Below are 23,170 nucleotides of genomic sequence, written 5' to 3' on the forward strand. Positions count from 1 at the left end.
GCCCGCCGGCGCGGGGCGGGGGGTGCCCCTGCGGGCCGGGCTGCCCGGGCGGCACAGCGGGAGCGGCGGCGCGACCGTGCCCGCGGCTGCCATGCGTGCTTGGCGCGCCGGGGCTGCCCGCGCTCCCGCCGCTCACGGCTCCCCGCACCTCCGCTCCACGCCGGCTGGTCGGGCGGGGCAGGTGCGCGCTGCGGATGCCGCTGCCCCGCTCGTAGGTAGGGCCGGCCGGCTGCGGGATGCGCAGGAGTCTCTGTGCGCCTGTGTGGCGTGTGAGCGTGTATGAGTGTGTGTGTGCCTGTGCGCTCCGCCCGGCCCCGGCAGGCTGCCGAGCCGCAGCGGCGGAGGCGGCGGCAGCCTGCCGCGGAGGTACCGCCGGCTCTGGCGGGGGAGCCCCCGCAGGTAGCGGCGGCAGGGGGGCATGGCCCGGGAAGCCGCCGGGCCGGGAGGGCGGCGGGGAGGGCGGGAGGCGGCCCGGGGACCCGCGCGGATCCCCGGACAGCGGCGAGGCGGAGCGGCTGTCTCGTTGCAGGTGGCGGCGAAACGGATGCCTTTGGCGGGCAGAAGATGTGTCATGGGAAGCAGGCGAGCGGCGGCGGTGCCCTCCCGGCGGCGCGACGGGTACTGGCCGCGGCGCTGTGGTTGCAGCTGGCGCTGAGCCTCGGCCCGAGGCTGGCGGCGGGCGGTGAGTGAGTGAGTGAGGCGCCCCGGCCCCATCCCCGGTCCCCTCCTCCGCCCGTCCCCGGCCCTGGGCCGCGCCACCCCATCCCCAGCCGGCCCCGCAGCCCCGACCCGGGGGGAGCAGGGAAAGTTCCCCCCCTGCGCCCCCCCCACCCCCTCCCGCGCCTGCCGCGGGGGCGCGCCGTTTTGGCACCCTGCGTGGGGACCCCCGGCAGGACGGAGCCTCACTCCGACTAGGGAGCACTGGCTCTCTGTAAGTACTTCATTTTGAAACAGCGTAATTTTTTGAATTTAAAGCGGGAAAAAAAAAAAAAAAAAAAAAAAAAAAAAAAAAGAGCCTTGCCCCGCCGCGGTCCGCTCAGACATCTCTTGGATGACTCTTAGTGCGAAATCCCTGTACATCTGGGGAAAGCAGAAATTTCGGGAGGAAGCTGACGATTCGAGTTTGGAAATGCAACGTCCTTCAGCACTCTGCTAGTGGAGGAGTGACCCAGCTTTATTTGGCCTTTTAATTTTAATTACCTTTTTAACACTATCATTTAAATTACTGAGCCTGTGAGATATTTCAGGAGGTACTTTTAATTACAAAATTGTTTTTAATTGATTCCATAATTAGACTTGGATTACTGCAAAAGTCTTAAAGTAAACTGCTTTGCTGCAAAATGAACTTAGCTGTGATATGAGAGCAGCTTCACATTCCTACTCCAGCATGGTATTATATGTTTGTGTTGGGGGAATAAGCTATTTTATGATTGAATCACATCACTAATGGCAGACAGAGCTCAATATAAAAATTGCTTGGGCTTCTTCTCTTGCCAAAGACTTATGCCGAAATTTTCTAACTTGAATGCCTAAGCCACAACAGCTCTAGACCAGACATGTTTTCTGTAACTGAATATCGACTTACAGGAATACAGCTAAAGAAGGCTTCAAAAGGTCATCTTGTCCATCCTTCTCCTGATTCAGGCCTAGTTTTCTCTCTGGAGACGATAATGCCATTTTGCAATAGAAATCCTGTGACTGCAAATGTGATTCCAGCTAAAAAAGCTTTTAAACTGTTGCAGTCACTACATATCCCTCTTTAGCAACAGCTTTTTTTTTTTTAAATTTTAATTTATTTTATTGCAACTGTGTAACCCTTGATTTCCTGGGCAGCTCATGTTTCAGTGTGGTGGTGCTATTCAGTCTGTCCTGGGCCATTCTCCAGATTAGAGTTGTGCGTGCTCCTGTCCTTCTTATGGCTCCATTCACAAAAATGAAGCTGCTCCAAGGCCCCCTCCTCCCTGAGGCTCTGCATATCCCACAGTTTGATTGTCAACACTTATTTAGCCAATTAGTGCAAGAGGTTCTTCAAAATATGGTTTATAGCTCCCTCAAATTGAATAGTTTTCATCCCAACCTGCAAAAAATCATTGTGCAATGCTGATCGTTACTAACACTGCTGCCTTTCACCTCAGTAGTGTAACTAATTCTGTATCAAATTTCATTTGTAAATCACTTTAGTATCTTTCAATAACTTGGGGGTATTTTTGGACCAGAGTCTAGGAAAAGGCAATGCACTGAATGATTGTGCGTGGGCATAATCACCAGTGAAAAATATTCATTGCTGTTCTGATTATTGCTATTATTTTCCAATGTGGTTGTGCTCAGAAAGTAGGCACTGTGTAAATCCCAGCAAATGTACAGTCTTTGCATGTGGTAGAATATACGGTTGGTGGGTTTCTTTCACCCTGAGTCATTTGAGTGGTAAAAATAATGAGCTTTGTAATTAGAACAGAGGACTGTGAATTAGCATGCCTCCTATTTTAGGCTCTGTTGTATCTGTGAGCAGGCTCATTGTGCTTATGTAGCTTGCTGTGTTTGCTGTGAGGGCTCAGTTTGTGGCTCCCCAGCCTGCGACCCAGAACTCTGGGAGCAGCTCTTGGGAACTCTGTAAGCAGCTGCTGACCACAGTTGTGATTTTCTGGGACCTTTGAAAATTTCATTTCTGTAGGACTCTTATTTTATGGATTTTTGTATTTAGACACAAGGCATGTGGCTTTACTGTCTAGTTTGGAAAATGTAGCTCCAGTCTCCTTCAGTCTTCTCATTATCTGTTAAATAAGAATAATCATACTTCTCTCAGAGATTTGAAAAGAGCTTTGATGACATTTAATAAAAATACTATGGAGGTGGAAAGAATTTGTTTCAAAAGCTTTAGAAAAACAGAACTGACAATATGCTGAAATAAAAACTACCTCACATATTAAAACATTAAATTGAATAATTTAGGGTTATTTTTTCTAAAAAGCAATCTGTAGCTTATATTTTGGATCCCATTTACAGCTTCTTCCTTTCCTTGGCTGATACCAGGATTTGTCTCCTGTAATAATACTGTCGTGACTTATGTGACTCCTTCTGTTTTATATCTGACTAAACTCTATTGATTGTCATGTTCTACCATTTCATCCCAAATCAATACTACTTCTAACTCTTTTTTTCTTGTCAATAACCCTACAGAGAATAACTTTGTTTACTACACTTTGACTTTCGCAAAAGTGAACCTAGCGAAAAAATTTGCTATAGAAGTGAACTCAAATGAGCAAGCCTTTCAGCTATCAATATCCCTCATTCATCTCTAATGTATTTAAAACTGTTGATACTGAGGATAAAGTGTATCTGTCATACTTCAGCCTCTGGCTTTCGTCTAATCATTTTTGTTTACAGAATCATTTAGGTTGGAAAAGACCTTTAAGATCATCAAGCCCAAGTGTTAACCCAGCACTGCTGAGGCCACCTCTAAACTGTGGTCCCAAGTACCACATCTACACATCTTTTAAATGCCTCAGGGTTGGCTGACTTAACCACCTCCCTGGGCAGCCTGTTCCAGTGCTTGACATCCCTTTTGGTGAAGAAATTGTTTGTAATATCCAGTTTAAACCTCATCTGGTGCAACTTGAGGCTATTTCCTCCTGTCCTGTTGCTTGTTACCTGGGAGAGGAGGCCATCCCCCACCTGGCTACACCCTCCTGTAGAGAGTGATAAGGTCTCCCTTCAGCCTTGTTTTCTCCAGGTTGAGCCTCCTCAGCTCCCTCAGCTGCTCCTCATCAGGAGGGACAAAAAAAAAAAAAAAAAAAAAAAAAAAAAAAAAAAAAAAAAAAAAAAAAAAAAAAAAAAAAAAAAAAAAAAAAAAAAAAAAAAGAGACAAAGCAGCAGCAGGCTGGGAAGTCTGGTATGAGGAGAAATGAAATGTGTAGTGGATGGAGCTGATGACAACTTATCCAGGAGTTTTAAGGTATTGTACAGAGTTCACTGTGAAATTAGTATGGAGATAATAGCTGTAATGATGAATTTTTAAATATATTTCCTGCAACTATATTAAAATAGTGGAGGATGATGAAATCTCAAAGGAAAGAGAAGAAAAAAAGTTCAATAAGCTGTTGTTTTTCTTATTTGTTATGTGGTCTTGTACCCAGATGTGACTTGGACATGTGTCTGCTTTGCTGTCATGGGTCATTTGGGTGAACTCTGTTCTTCTGCAGGGCCCAGTGCAGAGTCTCAGGGCTGCAGCACACATCATATAGGCTTGGAGAGGGCCATGACCTTGTTTGCCTCCTGGCCTTGAGCACATCAGCGTTCTGGCTGTATTTCATGGTCTGTTTCATCTCTTTGACTTTCTGCTGCAGAAATGCACACTCCAGTTCCTCCAAAGCCTGGATGGCTCCAGTTTCTCTGAATTTCTCCTAAGTTTTCATTGTACTTTCTGGATTGCTGGTCATTCAGGCCATGAGCTTGCTCTCATGGAACCACTTCCCTGTGGAATGTGCCTCATTGGCACTGAACAGAGCTGAGGAATATCCTGTGCCTTGGAGCTCTCCTCCTGCTCAGACATCCTGGCTTCCTTTGTTGCCATTACAAGATGATGCTGGGTTATATTCAGCTTCTGGTTCCCTGTAGCTCCCAGGGCAAAAAAATGTTCTTTTTTTAGTGTTGTAATCAATTTGTGGTGTTCCCCTGGTCGTATGTTCTGCAGGGAACATCTCTGCACATCAGTGGTGCTTTTAAGCTGGCAAGTATATCATGCACAATTGCAAAGAAATCTGGCATGTTGTGAAACCTTCAAATATACTGAATGTTAGAGATTCCATGAAGACTTGTGGTGAGCTTCTTTCTCTAGACTAAGGCTGAATTGTTACTGCTCTGTAATTGTATTGCATTTGATTGAAATTTTGGTTATGCCATTGTTATGGTAACTGATCATTGACTTTGGATGTAGTGGCCATCAAAACCACATCCCTCAGGTTTCTGAGGGTGGTGGACTTGTTTCCCTGGGGTAATACAAGTTTTTGATATATGATGATGATGATGCAGGTCTTTGATAGGGCTGACTTTTTGGTAACCTGCAGTTGTTTCTGGCAAGAAAAGCCAGCCAGAGATTCGCCATAAGTGCCTTACATGTGATTTTGGGATTATAAAGAAGGTTTTCTGAAAACTCTGAATGTTTCCTGATACCTTCTCACTAAGTCTGCAGTTAATGTATTTTACTGTCTCCTTCTCAGTGTGTCTGCTTTTCTTGTCAAGCAAAATAGACATTTCAGCCTTGAGTTCCTTGTACATTTGATGAGATCATCAGTTATTTTGCAGGATTTTTTTTAACCTCCAGCTTATTGGAGAAGCTCAGTGTTTTGAAAGGAAAAGATTTTTCCCACAGTGACAGGATCTCAGTCCCAGATGTACCTCATGCAACCTCTGTTCCCAGCAGTTAAGCACCATTCTGATGCTGCTCAGAATTGCAAATGGCAAGGCTAGTGACATCAGAGGATGGCGGTTCATCATTTGTCTTAGTGGCACATCCATCTGCCTACAGCCGTGAGAGAGGTGGGCATATTTGATAGATTAATCTTAAATCAGTTTCTTAGCACTGTGCAAGAAGGGCCTTTATCACTGATGTGCTGTGTCATTTGGAGACTGAGGTTAACTTTTGCTTTGCTGCTTTGCTCCCTTACTCTCAGGATTGCAATAGAGTATCTTTGATCTCTATATTAGGGATGATTACAACTTTAGGATAATTAATTAATTCTGCTTTGCTTGATTTTCTCATCTGTAAAGTAGATAAGTGATGTATTTTGTGGGCGTGTTATGAGGGAGTTCGTGAACCTTCCAAAGAAAATGTTACCAGAATGAGAAATAGAAATTTTAGCAAAGCATAAACTGAGCTTTATCAAAGTAGAAGGTTCTTTACTATTCATGATTTTTGTTGTTGCTATTTGTGGGGTTTAATAATTAAATATTCTTACCAGAATTAGGAAAATGCTATCTTTTTTAACTTTTACAGATTCCTATAGATTTTTTTTCTACAGGATTGATCATGTAGTCAACTTTTTTTAAAAAATATTGTTGAACTCTGATTGCAGTTCATTTACTTTTATAACAAAATACACATTATTAGAAGCAGGAAACCTTGCACTTGTGCTGTGCATTTTCATGAGGTTTTAGGCGGGAAAAGGACAACAAAGTATGGCCTGAATTCATATTTGCATATGTGCCAGTGCAAAGTGATTGAAGGCTGGGCTACACTTACTGTTGAGCATTGCTTAGTCAGAAAATGAGCTCAAGGGTAATGTGGTGTAGTGTGTACAATTTGATTCACTAAGTGGAAGAATTTGCTTTGCTAAGATATTAAGGGACTGAAGATACAAGGATGCTACCAAATTCAGCAATTTAACTGTGAAACTGGCATCTCCTCACTTGGTTTTACATCTCTTCAGCTACTTCCTTTGAGGTGGCACAGGCAGAGCATTATGAAGCCAATTATGGGCTGTACATCTATTAATTCTCACAGTGGTTTATAACAGCAGTTCTTGGTGTCCACACTCACCTTCTGTCTGACTGCCCCATTGCTTTTGTTGGCACCAAACTTGGTCTCCTGCTTTTCAGGGGGGGTCCCAATGGCTTTTCCTGAACAGCTGGGCTGCTGATGGGGTTTATCTGAGTTGGAATGTTTCTTTCTCCTCATACTGTGAACAGTGGAAGTGGTTGGTGGTGCCATCTGTGCTCACTGAGATCCTGTGGGGCAAATGTGTTTCCACATTTGTGACCTTTTGAGTCTTTTAAATCGAGTAGTGTCCATCCTGGGTTGCTCTTTTGCTTGTGGTTAAGGGATTGTACCAAGCTTTTCTTAGCTAGGGAGGGTCTAGAATTTATCAGGAACATTTTTGTATTAACTGATTTTGTCACTGATGACCAACTTCAGAAAGGAGTATAGGGGCTTTTCTGCCAGCACCCCTACTTAATTTTGATAAACCTATCTCATTAAACCCATAATTTGACAAATATTCTTGATTGTGGTACCTTAATAGTAACAACAGTAATAAAAATTTGACTTTTTTTTCATATAGCCCTTCTCATCCATGGAGTTTAAAGCACTTTATAAAGGAACATACATAAGTTTTATTGTGCTCCTTTGTAGATGGAGAAATGGCTGTAGAAAGATGAATGTCTTGAAGACACATTTCACATAAGAAACAGGTGTTGTCATATACAGGGAAGAGATCCTTTGGATCTTCATCCATCACTTTCTTCTGTAAATAGAATTTAAGGAAATTTCCGGTGTGGTTTATTTGTGTGACTCCTTTATGTCTGAGATAACACATGGCATTTTTCCAGACACCAAAAACATCTTCAGAATAACAGCAAAAAAAAAGTGTCATGAGTTAGGTAGAGCCCTGGAAAATGGTATTATGCAGGTTTCTCATGGGGTAAAGTCCATATTAAGAGAAAGGGTGTTTCTGCCTTGCTCAGTCATGTGGTTCATGATCACAGTTTACACGAAAGAGCAACATTAGAAAAGTACTGCATGTGTTTTAAATTAATTCTAACATATTTGAACAGTTAGAAGATCATTGCATGACAGGCAGCTCCATGTAGACTGTGGCTTGAATGCCATTGCCTTATACTGCCCATTCCTCTTTAGAAATCAGTGGATGTTTAATGTGTTCCCATAAAAATATGGGTTCAGCTTACAAATGTTTGCTCATGAAAACATAAGATGTAATGTAGAGGACACAGAAGGATGAAACAGGTTTGGTCCCTTGATCCTTTCTGCATATGGTGAAGCACAGCTAAGGGTGCAGCAGAGTTTCTGTGTAAAGAAAAATTCTTTAACTAGAAAAATTTACAAACTGAAAAGAGGAAACAGCTTACAGTAGCCTGAGGAAGAAAATAGGTTATATTACTAAGGGTTAGATTATGTAGAAGTTGGGTAAGCAAGAGTATCATGAGATAATATCCTAAAAATACACTATTTTACACTGCTAAAGAAAAAATGAGATATGGCATGCACATGAACTAGAGGAATCATTATATCACTGGACTCACATTCTGGAGACTGAGAGAGCATGCTAAAAAGAAGAGGTTGTCTTTGAAAATGCAAAGTCTTCAGATCTTTTGTGGTACTGCAGAAAGGCAGCAGAACTGATAGCTGTTTATCTGTCAGGATACAGATACAGATTCAAGAGAAAAGCTGTCATACATGCTGGGAGGGAGGAGAAGATGCTCAGGAAAAAAGCCTGTAAACATGGGGTCCTGTTCTCACTTCTGTCATTAGCACCCATGAGTGTGCACAGTAAAAAACTATGGAACAGAAATTTTATTTCCATCTTTCAAGACATGGGACAACACACTTGAGAGCAGAGTCACAGAAATAGGACTGGAAAACAGCTCAGCCTGTAGTTTATCCTCCTGCCCAGAACACAGGAGTTACACATTTACCTCAGGCATGTTACCATTTGAGACTTTAGGTTGGAAACTCTACCATCTATTGAAATGCTTCATTCTCAAACCTTTATAAATGTTTTTGTCAAGTCTAACTCAAATTGTCATTGCTGTAACATAGGAGTCTGAGGATTTCCATCTCTAGTGTGGGATTCCCAAGTGTTACTTCCTCCACTTGTCAGTAGAAATCCATCAGTGCTATGTCTTGGGCCATCCTGACTGCTGCTGTCACTTTCCTTGCTCAGGCTGGAAGAATGCAGACTGCCCCAGCAAAGAGTCTTTCAGAAGTTATGGACTAATTGACAGCCTGGGACCTGAAGTTTAGCTGGAGCTGCCCCAACGTTCTTGTGTTGCTGCCAGCACAGAAGGAGCTGTTGTGATTCTTAATGACGGAACTTCCATTTTTCTGGTTTAGTGAAGGTCACAGCTAAGTTTATGCTTAATACAAGATCAGATATTTTACCAGCAGCTATCAAAAAGGTCATCTTTACCTTGCTCATTCTGAAGGGCTTGCAAGGATTTTCCAAAATCACAACTGAAAAGCATCAGGAATAAATCTCAGAGCCCTCCCATAAAATATGCTTATTTACAAAGTCTGTTGTCCTTGGGGATATTAGACCAACTCTTTGTACTTGATCATGATGTAAACAGTATGGTTATTGCCACAATAAATTGCACCAAAGTGAATTTGTATATTACTTCTGCAGACTTCTAAAGTTGTATATACTGAATGGCCCTGTGATAATAGATTAGATCCACACAAAAGCTAGTCAATAGCTTAAGACTTCCATGTGTGTTTGCAAATAAACAATTTTACCTGAAATTTTGATAAGCAGCTGCTTGACAGCTGTCACCCTTAGTGCCTGCATTCCCATTTCCAGTGAAATCGTTGGTAATTGTGGGTATCCAGAAAGACTGTGTCATTCAGGAATGGCAGGGGGAAAGGTGGGGGATACTGGAGAGTGTGTGGGGAGGAGTTGCTTGGTTAGGCTAAACTGGGAGTTAGATTTAGAGCAGTACTAAGAGGTGAATTAGCAAGAGGTGATTTGCAATGGTGTGTGGATGGAAGTCAACAGCACTACTTGCTTGGGTAAATCTTTTAGCTGTAAGAACTTCATGGCATAGAGTGGAGGTTTCTTTTATGTATTTCTAATACTCTGTGGAAGCCTACCATGCTATTGCTGTGTTTGTGTAAGAATGATTTGTATTCTGAAAGCAATGGGTATTTATGAGAGAGAAGCATTTTTCTGTATCTCTTCACTTAGTTGACATTTTTAGGGATATTTTGTACACATCATCTTACTCAAAGAAAGCACAAATGATCCACTTAGAACTGAAAATAAATAATAAATAATTTGGTCTCCTGTAAATTGGACTTATAAAATAGCTTTGATTGCAATTACCAGCTTAAAGGAATTAAGATAAAATGGTGTTATCATGGGCAGTAGTAAAAATGAAAATACACAGACATTTGTCTTGATCTTGTAAAAGTGCAGAACATTCTTTTCTCCTCTGAAGGGGGACCATGACCCCCCCCCCCCCAAAAGCCCACCACCATTCTGGAGAAGCCCCACGGTGGCGCCCCCCCCCCCCAAAAGTCCACAACCATTCTGGAGGAGCACCAAGCTGGTGCAGCCACAATCCTGGGTCCCACTCTATCCCTTCTTGAGTTTAGAGATAATCATCCTGGGCAGTTCTTTCCATTGCTGACTCATAACATCACAATGCTCTTTTCTCTGCACTCCTTGTTCTCTTCTCCAAGGCCTGGGGTTCTTCTGTGGTGCCAAGGAAGAAGTATGGAGGATACAGTCTCTTTTCTTCAGATATAATTCCAGATTAATTCTATCTGGAGTTACATGGGTGAGCTGGAGGGTGTGACATGGCTGTTTCAGCACACTACCCACATTTTAAAACTCCCCCTCACTCTGCCCTGTGGGATTCATGTCCCAACAAGAGAGGCTGTTGTTTCAGGCCTTGCCCCCTTCTCTTTTGACACTCAGAAGTGTTTGCCCAGATGGAAGAATCCAGCTTTCAAGTCTAGCAGAGTCCTTCCCTGCTGGTAGCCTGTGTCTCACCTGTCACTGCTGCCCTGATCCAGTGCATCTGTCTTAGAGACCAGCACAAGGAAGGTACAGACTCGGACTGATTTTGTCAAGACTAGGCTGGTCTATAGAGGCTAGGATGTTTTAGTTCAAGGGGGAAATCCCAATGAAAATATTCACCAGATAAAATATATGAATGATTGCACAATGTGTGTAGGTGAAGCCCAACTCCATTATGCCTATGATCTATTGAAAATTAGGTCATGATGGGACATGCCTCTGCACAGTGGCAGTAAGAGATGCCAGTGGAAGAAATCGCAGGAAAGGTCATCTGGTCATAAAGGAGGGGTACATACCTGTCTTTACATGCAGCCACGCACTAATGCACTTAGCATGCCCCTTATTAATCTTATGGATAGGTGAATGGGTAGGGAGGAAGATAAATAGTGAAATGTATACATATATGCTGAATAAGAGTAAGAAACTAAGGAAAAAGACCCCATAACCCAGGAATGAAATGCCAAAAAATACGCTACGCTCATTGACAGTCTTTCCAAGGTTCTTATGCTGGTGTTATGTTCACTCAATTATCCAATCACAAAATAAAAGGCCAAACAAAATTAAATGTAACAATAATTTTAATAAAATTTAAATGAAATAGTTGAAAATATATAAAATTGAATACATTCAATAAATTGGCAGTATAATTTGGTTATAATAAAATATAGTCTGGTTCGGGTAATGACGCATAAGCAAAATTACCGCGGGGTACGGAGTGCGAGGGCCTTGGGACCCCTGCCACCTCACGTACAAGCTTGCCAAGCCCAAAATTGCCCCCTTTATACTGTCTATTATCAGCATCCCCTCCTATTTTCGATTCATCACTCCGGTGTCTCCACCTTCATCTTCATCTTCACCGCGCATGCGCCACCATCTTTTTGGGGGTCGCACCACTTTTTGGGGGTCGTCCAGATGAAGGCCGCTCCTCTTCCTCAGGTGTCCTTTATTTCACCTTTGGGTTACACATGCGCACCAAGCTAATATCATATATGCCAAACCAAAATTATATAAGCCAATATAATAAATCTTGTAAATTAACATATTTCTGATTTCCACCCAAGTTTCCCCTCTTTCACTTAATTTTAGCAAGCTTTATCTGACTCCTTTCCCTGCCTTGAACATCTGCAGAAGATAATGGCGGAGGGGGGGCGGGCCTTTCCCCTCCGCTTTTCTAGCTTTTTACCTTTTAACCATTTTGTTATCTCCAAATATTGATTACTATATCCATATTGATTACTGTTTCAATTTTATCAGCACGAATCACACCTATTTATCACACTGGTTCTTAGCATTTACAAGGTTGCTTTTTACACTGAAAAATGGATGAGTGCTGCCTCTAATGCTTCTGTTTAGGCACAAGAGTTATACTGGATTCATGTGAGGGATGGAGAGCGGGAAAGTGTTGGGTATATTTAGATTCTATTTAATTTTTATTTCATATTCAGTAAAGTTACCGAGATGGACTTCATTTCTCATTTCAAAGAGAAATCCATCAGATAAATTATGTTCACTGTGGGTAGAGGAGTTTTGTCAAAACCAAGATGAAAGATACCTTTCTGCAGTAGCCTTGTTGTACTAGGAGGCGTGTTTCTTGGATGCTACTAATAAGTGTATTTTTTAACCCTGAGTTCTGCATGTGGAAGAGTTTTCTTGGTTATTCCAAAAGGCTGTCTGAGAAACCTTGTACTTAGAGCAGGTAGATCTGTGGCGCTCAGGAAGTCCATATGTCAGCCAGGCCAGGGATAGAGGACTGAAAAAAAGAGTATTTTGAACTTTTTTTTAGCATGCCAACGTTATTAGAATATTAATAAACGTAAGGGGGCACTCATTTAAAATAGCTCTGTATTATGTAAACTGGAGGTGTTGCTGCAGTGCATTAGTATCACAGGTAAATGATTCATGACTTTTGCCATCCTGACCTGTTTGAAGCTGTGATTTCAGAATGCAGACTTTCAGGGAAAACAGTTATAAATCTGATCTGATATTTTTTTTTTTTTTCCCAAGGAACAATGTAGCAGCTCCCAGCTGCAGCTCTATGGTCATCTTAGCATTTGCTGTTTATGATCCCTTTTTGCCATTCTTAATCTTAGTTTAATTCCTTGGTTGTTTTATTGGAGAGGAAAAAGTCCTTTGGTAGTGCATATATACTTACAGTGTTAGAAAAAATATTTTCCATATGCTGAGGTTTTCTGTCCTTGCCATCAAGTGATTCTGTTATCATAAAATCTCCTCTGAAGTACAAACTCCAGGCAGTGCAGGGAGGTGCAGCAGGGTTTCAGTAGCCAGTGGGACTGGCAGCTTACTGCCAGTAAGCTTACTTACATACTTACAGAATGTTAACACAAGGCTGCTGTTTGTTAGCTTGGAAATCCATTTGCTAGTTTTTCCCTGATCTGAACAATTGGATGATGTAGGGATTTTCCTGTTCATCAGCTTTCCATTTCTCCTGTGAATTTCCTGTCTTGCTCCAAGGCAGTCATTCAGGCTATGGTGACTCTGCTCACCAGCACTACAGCCAAATTTCCTACAAGAGCAAATGTGGATCCTCTGTATTACCTCCTACACTTGACCTCAGAAATGGAGGAGGTAGGGGTGAGCAGAGTTTCTATGAGTTTTAAGAGATTTGACCTCATGAAACAGTTCTAAAATGATGCCCCCCCCCCCCCCTGTTTATGTAAAATGATGCCCCCCCCCCCCCATGTATATGCAGGGATGAGGAAAATCTGGTTGGTTTTTTTTAGAACACAAAATCTGCTTTTTTTAGAATACAAGATGATTCTGGTCCTTCTGGTTGGTTGTACAGCCTCTCCTTTCAGTGTCTGAAGACCATTCATTCTTTCTCCCTTACATCCTTGTCAGTCTATACTTATCTCTTCCTCTGACTTATTTTTAAACGTACTTACCTGAAAATAAAATGAAGAGGTGGACTAGTGCCTTTTCTGGGAGATTCTCTGGGAAGCTACAAGGCAATTAAAAATGTTTAATATGTCTCTTTTTGTAATTCGTCTCCCATTCAGCCTTCTCCAGATCATCTGGTCTCTCTGCCATCTAGATCAACTAGCTTTTAAAAAAATGTCTTCATGCACACTTTTAAACCATTTGCCTTGATCAGAAATACAAAAAAAAAGAGTCAGAAAAACAAGACAGGGATGTGTTAAATGGGGAAAATTGTCAAGGGATATATTATTCAGAGCTTTATGTAAAACTTCCCTTTTTTTCCTAGTTGTAATGGTAGTTTCACTCTTGCCTCTCCTATTGAACTTGAATGTATTCATTTGGTTTGTTTGGGGCTATCTTAGTGAATTTTGAAAGCAAGGGCTGGTCAGTATCCAGTCCTGAGTGTTCCTTAGTATCAGTTCATATGATCTGTGGTAGGAAGGGAATGATTCTGTCCATCCAAGCCTAATGACCTGAAGTTGTAAAGCTAAATAGCAAAACTGCTACTGGCATGATTCACTATTTTTTTTTAGCTCTGAAGAGGAGACAGTGGAGCAAAGGTTCGTCTTTCCATACCAACTGTGCCTTTTGTTGGACAATCTGATCTTGCTGAGAGGTTAATGTTTATCTTTCTTTTTTAACCAGGTTCTGCAAGATGCCACGCATCTGTTTGGGTTCTATTCATAATGGGCTCATTCCTTGAGAGAATGGCTCTCTGCTCTTCTGGTATTGTACAGGCCCTTGCACAGGACAGAGACTTTGCAACTTGAATTGTTGCTGGAAGCAGCCAAAGTAGAAAATGTGACTGATTTAACTAAAACAGCAACACAGAAGTCTGTGAATTTAGTTTTTGCTATTTAAAGTATAAATATTTTCTCCATTTTCCTTGAGTGCTAATTATTTTACATTTAAAGAATGATTTTCAGAGGTTAGACATTTGGTAGTGTGGTATAATAAAAGAAAAATCACTTTTTCCAATGGAATAACTGATCCAGATTCAGTTTGGAAAAGTGATTTCTGAAAGCTTTTTCTCCTAATCTCTTGGAGTGCTGCAAAGCCTACCCAGGCTGCATGGGCTCTGCTCCTGCCAGGTTTATCTGGGGAATACCTCGTTATTAAAATCCTCTGTTGCATCCAAGCAGTTCCAGTTTCTAATATTGAATTTCTAAATAAAAGTTAGTGGTGATACTGTCAGATTTGAATGAAAAAAACATGTTTACATCTTAAAAAAGCTGTGACGTGATTTTGGAGTTTAAGAACTCATTTAGAATTGGTTTAAGCACTGAAATAAGCCTAAAGTTCCTAAACTTTCAATGAAACAAAGGGCCTGAGCTGATGTGAAGACACAGAGCAGGCCAGAGAGGTGCTACTGCCTTTGGGACACTTGCTGAGACTGTGACCAAACCAAAAACCTGCATTCAGATTACTGAATAGTGGGATTTAGGTCCTAGTCTGTGACTCATGATGGTGATGCAGCATACTTTTAATGGAAAAAAACAGCAACCTTTTAATGGAAAAAAACCCCCCACCTTACCAGGATTTAAATCTAATTTGAATTATCTCTTAAGAGGGACATATGATGGTGAATGTCAACTGAATGATGCTTGTATGTTCTCTGTAGTGAAGTCTTGGTCTGCATATGGAAGACTTAGCTGAACCAAAAAGGGAAATAAGGACAGAGAATAAGAAGCATAGGGGAAATATGTGCCTTGCATTATCAGGGGATTGCTAATTCAGATAAAGTAAGGCACAGACATTTTGTCAAAGAAGTCGGGTATGTAAGTTTAAAGCTTGCTCTAGGCAGTTTAACTTAGCCAGCACTTCCAACAGATGATAACCTAAGGTGACACTGACCTTGGCAGACTTACAAGGGCAAGACTTGCACAGGGATAAATTATTTCTTGACCAGTTGCTCAAGTATATGAGACACAGTCCAGCATTCCTTCAGTATTGATTATGGATGTTTGTTTTATCCCAGAACAAACATACTTATTGCAGGCAATGGAAGTAGAACAGTCTCTGTATATTTGAGCACTTCTCTATCCATTTTAGTATATCCTGGGGTACAGTGATGCTACTGAGTTTGTGCTGTGCTGCTCTCTCCACTCTCCTTGACTCATTCGTTTTTAAAGCTGAAATGCATGGAGTGGGAAGTAATGGTTTTGTTCAGTAACTGTGCAATCAGGATTTTTGGCCAGATTGTTTTTTTTCTGGCCTCGCTCCCTTCATGTCCAGGAGAAATTTCATTAACTTGGTGTATGGATGCACAATTCCAATAGCACAGCTAGTTTCCATGTGTTGTAAGTGGCTGCTTTGAGACTGTCAGTGTTTAGAAACACAGTGGAGGCAACTTAGCCACAACGTCACTATTTTTAATCCACCCTCTGTGTACTGAATCACCGTACGTCCTGCTAAATCTGTCAGGGTCTGTGGGTGGTAAATGCTGCTAGGATGTAATTCCTTTTTGTTGTGAGGAGCTATCCAGACTCAGGAAATAAAATGCCGTGGTGAGAACAGAACTCAGCTGTACCCTACCCATGCTCGTTGTAGTGATTTCTGTATAGCAGAATTGGGCAGTTCTGAAGTCACAGCCCTTTCCTGGATTTGTGGCCCAGTGGACAGAGCTTGTTGGTTTCTTGGACTAACTGAATGCTGTCAATACCAAAAGTCCCACAGACATTATCATTTTCAGCTTAATATTTAAAACGCCTATTATCAAAGAACCACCAACAAAATAAAAACCCTGGCCCAAAAATGTTATGTGATACCACTGGGAAAATGACAGCTGAAGGGTCCCTTTTAGATCTTCTGTTGAGTGACTTGCTGGGTTTAAAGGTGCTTTTGCACATGCTACTTTGCCCATCTGTTCTCCCTGCTTCCTCAGATCCCCAGAGCAAACAGAGAAGCACAATTCAGAAGACTTTTTTCTCTGCTCTTCTGAAAGAAGAAATTGTGTCAACTGCAATGTGCTATTTGGATGCAAAAAACCCTGAGCTGGCAGGTAAAAAAACCCCAGATAGTATCCCTGAGGTGTGTAAGGTGAGTTGCCCGAAGAATCCCAGTCCCCTTGGTTTAGCAGTGGTCACTGAATTACAGACCTGATATTTTTAACAGCCATGTTTTTTGTTTGCTTGCTCCTCTGTTAGACATTTAAAGGATATAATGCTGTGGTGAGAAATGGCTTAATTTATACCATTTGCTTTACCAGCATGGCCTTTAAGTCAATAATATGTTGTAAGACTCAACTCTTTGTGAGCTAAATCTCTGCTGACAACATGATTGATTCAGTTTTGCAGATGGGACTCAACCTGTTGTATGATAACCTGTTGTGTCTCAATCTGTCTTATGATTACTTGCACACAGACCTAGCCGCTGACAACCAAAAAATGTTAATGTGGGTGAATGCTCACACATATGCTTTACGTATATGTGAACACCCACTCCCTTATGCATTGCTGGAGGAAAAAATATACTTGTACACAAGAATCCTGTTCTTTATACATGGGGAATGCAGGATGCAAAGTTATGCAGCCAGAAATAGAAGCAGGGGGTTGAAATGTCAGCTTGTGAAAAAAATGGAAAATTAATATTGAATGGTTGTATATTCATGAGGGCTGAGCACGACAGGGATTTGTACTTGATCCATCTTCCTTCAGTAGGTCAGCACTTGTTGGCTCCAAATCTCAAGCTGCTTTCACCTGGAGGCCTTTTCTTACCATACTCCTGTGGGATATCTGTCTGTCCCACAGCCCTAGGCCACTTGACGCTAATTCCCAGAAATTGCTGTCAGTGTTGAAAGAAAAGCTGGTGCTGAGTCAGTGAAGAGAGGGAATTGTTCTGCTGTCCCTGGAAGTTCTACATTTAGCACCAGTTGTCACACAAGGCTGCTGTGGTCTCCCCTGTGTGTTTTCTGAGTGTTCCCTGGTTCAGTGGATACCACAACCACAGGAGTTCTGCATCAGAAGTAAAATGTCACAATTAAGTAGAGAGATTCAGTTTCCAAATTTTCATGGAACAATTTCTTATTGTAGAATATCTGAGTTGGAAGGGGCCCACAAGGATCATGGGAGTCCAACTCCTGGCTCTGCATAGATTGTCCCATGTATAATCCATTTTGGATCATACTTTTAGAGATTCATTGAGCATTTGAAAGCATTTGAAAATATAAAATTTAGCTCACTTTTCATTTTTCTTTAACTTAGTGCCAATTTAGAAATTGTTATTTCTGTTCAATAGACTTCAGTTGTAGCAGGCTGCAGGCTAATGCCTACACAGCAGAACTCTTCTGCCCTACTTGATCCTGTTTATAATTTAATAATTATAAACAGGATCAAGTAGGGGAGAAGGGGAGACCCTGGGTCTCTCTGAAGGCTAGATTATGTCTCCAGTTTATTTGCACAACTGATGGCTTGAATTTCTTTTGGGTTCCAGAGTTTGTCCTCTAAGCATTTATTTTCCTATTTAATGAAAAATCTTTGCCTGGGGTTGAGCCCTGACACATGAGGTGGCATTTCAAGATCAAGTGTAATTAATATTAAAAAAAAAAAAAAAAAAGCACTGGAGACCACTGATTTAATTTAAGTACTTATTTTCAGATGTGATTTTTCCCAAATTTCTAGTAAAAGTCCATAGAATTTGTGATTTTTTACCATTTTTGAAAGCAGATCCTGACCTAAGACACTTCAATCATACGGCACCAATAGTGAGGAAGGACTTATGACCACAGTACTGAAATCTCCTTAAAATGTGACCATCTGCTCAGTGTTGTGCAAAGGCAGGAAATACTAATTACAGAATGTTCTGACATCTCTGGACTTGTGACACAGCTGAATCTGACCCAATATGTTCACTAAATTGAAGCTCATGTATATTGAAAACTGCACAGCTTAGTAACACTTTGTTTCTGAACTTATTACCTTTGTAATAAGTGTATTAGGCAAAAGCAGTATGTTTTTAAAAGGCATTCAGTTCAAATTTGCATGAAAATGATACTGTTGCTACAGGACTTATTATGAACTATTAGATAAATAATCTGCTTTTAAACAGCCTCTAAATACCTATTTATGCAATGTAACAGTTGAAAAGTTAGTATGTATTTTAAGACTGACAGTAGTTTACTGTGTTCAGCATCTTTGGCTTCTACAGCAGAACATTTTTCACTTAACAACATATTTGAAAAACTAAAGCAAATACCAAGAGACACACAGTGCAGACACACATTGGATTTAAATATAAAGTTCAAGTCACACTATGAGTCAGCTGCAAGCAGGAAAATATTAAATCTCACTTTTTTTAGTAGTCGTGCTCCTGTGCTTAAATGTTATAAAGGTTGTTTGTCAATAGATAATGCTGTACATGCTATGAGTTGAACGACCTAAGCCGAAAAAGTTTTTAAATGTATAAATGTTAAGAGGTGGAATTACACAGTCTGATCCCCTTAGCCAAGCCCATGAGAGGACTCCTTCAGCCACTCTGTTCAGTTCTGCTTTATTCTGTCTGCAAAACTGCTTACAGACCTGGGGCCTGCTTAACAATGGCAGTGTCTGCATTGTCTTGCCCTGTTAACAGCAGTGGCTTTTAATGTTGTCTCCCTGCTTTTGAATCCAGCTTCTGACTCTGCATTGAGAGCCTCTATCATGGCCTCTGGGTAAGGTCATGTGTCCCTTGCTACCAGAACTTGATTGTGTTCTGTGAGTGGTTTCACCTCGTGTTAGACCATTAATGAATATTGGTCCAAACATCAAGCTTAACAGCAAAATTGGAGGTTTTTAGTAGGCAGTGAAATAATCTTGACATTGCTCCAGGCTTGTATTTGTGGAATTTTTATGCAATGTGCTTCTGGAATGGAGTGGAATATTGTATTCTGCCTACTCATTCTTCTGTTCTTCATGTAAATATATGCCCAAGTGTTTGCTGAAGGCAGTGATTTTTTAAATCAAACAGGTTATATTTATTTAAGCATGAATCTTCTATCCACTCCACCCTCACAGGTGACGGTTCCTAAGATTGATTATTCAGGATGAACACCACTCCTTATTCATGAATATGTCTTCTGCATGTGCAGGAGGACACTCATTCTATTCTGAAGTGGTCACCACTTCTGCTCAGAGATGCTGCCCCTGCTTTGGCCTTACCATGTGGATTCTCCAGGGACTGCTTGTGCCTCCAGGTACTCTTGGAATCAGTTGCCATACTGTTGGATTTGTCTTGTTGTTAAGTTTGTACAGCCAGGACAAACAGCTGCTGTGTGAAAGGAAGGCAATGCCTGTCCCTGGTCTGCCCCAAATGGGCTGATCCGCTGTGATCCCACTGCGCGTGGGACTTGTCATGCAGGACCAGCTGAGATGTCCCTGTGCACCTTGGTGCACTGGGACATAGTGGTGAGAATCCAACCCACATCCTGCCCTGCAGGGTGAGTTTGTTTCAGGGGTGCAAAGCTGTGGCTTCATATTTGAAATCTGGAGGAATAAGTAGATGAAGTAATTGTTAGTAAATTGTGTTTCTATTAAATTTTGAAATGAATAGATGATTTTTTTTCAGGGATGTGTTAGTGGTGCCAAGTCAGAAGACTCCTTAGGCAAAAGATCTGACTACTTAGAAATTAAAATGGTGCAGAATAGATATAATACCTAGAATATGATAGTTTTATCCTTTGGCCATATGTCTATGTAGGCTGAAGAAATTAGAAGAGCTGGTCTCCCACCTCAGTTTTCTTAATGCCCTGTATGTGTTTTATGCAGTATTTTGGTTTTATAAGCAATCACACACACGTGCTTTCTGATTTCTCTGTTCCAGACCCTGGAAAGTTCTGCCTTGTATAATGGGTCTGGAGTTATAAAGATTTAAATTGTGAAATATGTCAAATAAATAATATATTTCTTTAGAATCATCCTCAAAACTGAAGACTCAAGATACTTGTTTTGAATGCTTCTTGAAGACTTTCTAAATCCTTGTCTTCTCAATCTCCTGGAAGGAGGGTCTGCTCACTTGTAGCTTACAGTCTGTCCTTATACTAGGTACAATCCTTTGAGATGCAGAGGCCATAGGTAATCAATCCTGCATTAATTTTTCAACAAAATAATTAATCTGATATTCAGTAGAATTTTGCATTGAGAAAGAGCTGCAGAAATACTGTGAACCATGCACTTCAGCCTTCACATTTTTAACCTGCTAACCCTTGTGCATCGAACAAGTGCAGATGTCTAACACTAAAGCTTTCTGTGAAAAAAAAAAGAAGTCAGAAAAGGAAACACTGACCATATATAGTCCCCCTTTCCTCTGCAGTGCATTAAGCAACAGTGCAATGTGACAAAATTTTTATTGATGCTTTTTCCATTTATTCTCATGGAGAAAATTTCTATAGAATTGTTATTGTGACCTGAGCCTTTTTTTTTCATTCTGGTAAGAGTAAGTTTTGAGATCACAATCATATTCCACAGGTGAGATGTCAACAGAAGAGGTGGAATTCTGCCACCCTTTGTCACTGCATCTGTTGTATTGCAGGTCTTGTCTTTGGAATCTTGATCCTGGTTGCACCAGGAGAGGGTGCAATCTTCTCACTGTGTGATTTGGAAGATCAATTTGATTTTGGCTCCTGGCATACTGGATCATTGGGAATGTGTTCTTCCCTCTCTTAGTTATGAACTCTGTAGCTTCCATCTGCTGCCATGTACAGTGGGATAGTGTAGTTGATCCAGAAGATCCAGAGTTGATCCAGAGAAAGATGTAGTGTGCTTTGGCCATGTCTTCAGGTCATGGAAGAAGCCTTTAAATGTGCAAAGAGATTTTATAGTTACAGAAGCCATGTGGATATTGAATTAAGAATCCAGAAGACGCTTCAGAGTGCAACAGGCTACTGACCTTTGATTGGAAACAATCTTCACAATGTAACAAATTCTGTAGAATATTTTCCTTTTCAATGATTCTCTTTTCCCTTGGAAAGACCTGGGAGTTGAGATAGCCCAGTGAAAGTTTCATCTCTGTGTTTGAAATGAGGGATGTAGAAGGCTGAAGATGAGTTGTGTTTCATAGGAGGCATAAGACTGGTGTTCACAGGTATTCATCTTCTTTTGTTGTGTAGGAGAGAGTGGAATCTTATCAAACTACACCAGAGAGATGTTTTCAAAGCAGAAGACTATGACTGTCTGTTCTGGTCTTGTGTGAATGTCTGAGAGGAATGTTTTAAGTCAGGGTAGCTGCAGGCTGAGCACTCCACTTTAAACCTCATGTTTGATTCATCAACACTTCACAATTGGCTGTAACAAATTCCACTGCCTGCTCTAGTCTCAAGGATCTCTTTTTTCTTTGCCATTTGTGCATCAACATCCAAGTCTGGTGTTATGCAGGCACATATTTTAAAGGAGAATTCATTTTCAGACACTTACAAATCTTATGAGTCACTTTGGGGCTGGGCAGATAGAAAGCACCTTGGGAGAGAGGGAGCTTGGGATCCTGGTGGACAAGAAGGTGACCGTGAGCCAGCAGTGTGCCCAGCATCCTGGGCTGCACTGGGAAGAGAGAAGCGCTGGAGCATGTTTCATGTGAGGAGAGGTCAGGAGAGCTGAGACTGTCCAGCCTGGAGGAGAGAAAGCTCAGGCAAGTTCTTACTGATGTGTAAAAACAACCTGAATGGGGAGGACAAAGAAGACAGAGCCAGGCTTTTAGTGGTGCCCAGTGACAGCACAGGAGGTAAAAGGCACAAACTGAAACACAGGAGGTTTCCTCTGAACATCTGGAAACAGTTTTTCATTGTGAGGGTGACCAAGCACTGGTTTCCCAGAGAGGTGGTGGATTCTCCAGCTGAGCAGATTTTCAAAGTCTTACTGGACACAGTCCTGGGCAGCCCTCTCTAGCTGCTTCTGGTTGAGCTGGGGCTGTGGACTAGATGATCAGAAGGCCCCTTTCAGCCTCAGCAGTTCTACTGTTCTGTGATATACCACATATTGACACACATCAGAGGAAGCCTCCCTGTCAGACTGGTCCATCGGTCCTGTCAGGGAAACGGGAAGTGTGGGAGACGCACTTCGTTATACAGCTATTGTGAAGTTATTGTATGGCTTAGTGTAATGTGCAGGTTGTGTCCAAAGTACGTGAACTTATGTGGAAAGGCTGTGGTGTACTCACAACATAAAGAAGCAGATGAAGATCTCAGACTTGCTATTTGGAATTTTAAGGGCATTCAGCAAGGTTTGTGTACACACATGAGGACATTTTTGCTCATGTTCCAGAACCTAGCTAATTCCAGCCTGGAAATGTGGCCTAGGAAATACTTAATTTTGGCCACATGTAACTATCCTTTTTCCCCTTTCATGTCTCTTGTAGCTTTAGTCCAGATAAATGGAGCACTTGCTCAGGGTATAACAATTTAGCAACCCTTTCAATACAGAGTTAAAGATCTATAGTGCAATGTAAGTGAAGGGAATGACAGAAAATTAAAACTGTAAAGACATTAGGAATGGCAGTGCTATTGTGGTTTGCTGTTACTGTTACCATCCGTGTTATTGCTGTTATGAGTGACATAGTTGTTTTTAGCATAGCCTGGCTAGCATCCTTAGCTGAAATTAGGAAGTTCACTACACTGGTGGCTTGATGAACACACATGACTGTATGCCGCCTTGGCTCAAGTAGGACCAAGCTGCCAAAGCAGAGCTCATCTTCTTCAGTGTCCTTGTGTTGCTGCTTCTGTGATGGGAGCAGATGGC

At 41.6% G+C, this 23,170-nt stretch overlaps 1 protein-coding gene across 1 annotated transcript in view; it reads left to right on the forward strand.

The window, feature by feature from the left end:
* Positions 1-280: 280 nt before the first annotated feature.
* Positions 281-23,170, forward strand: part of SUSD4 (sushi domain containing 4) — a 70,085-nt gene continuing 47,195 nt past the window's right edge. Inside the window, exons 1-2 of the mRNA XM_041405592.1 lie at positions 281-399; positions 530-682. Coding sequence (XP_041261526.1) covers positions 565-682 — 118 coding nt within the window. The 5' untranslated portion in view covers positions 281-399; positions 530-564. The remainder of the gene's footprint in view (positions 400-529; positions 683-23,170) is intronic.

Source organism: Onychostruthus taczanowskii, unplaced genomic scaffold (genome assembly GCF_017590055.1).
Source record: "Onychostruthus taczanowskii isolate IOZ18803 unplaced genomic scaffold, ASM1759005v1 scaffold236, whole genome shotgun sequence".
NCBI lineage: Eukaryota > Metazoa > Chordata > Aves > Passeriformes > Passeridae > Onychostruthus > Onychostruthus taczanowskii.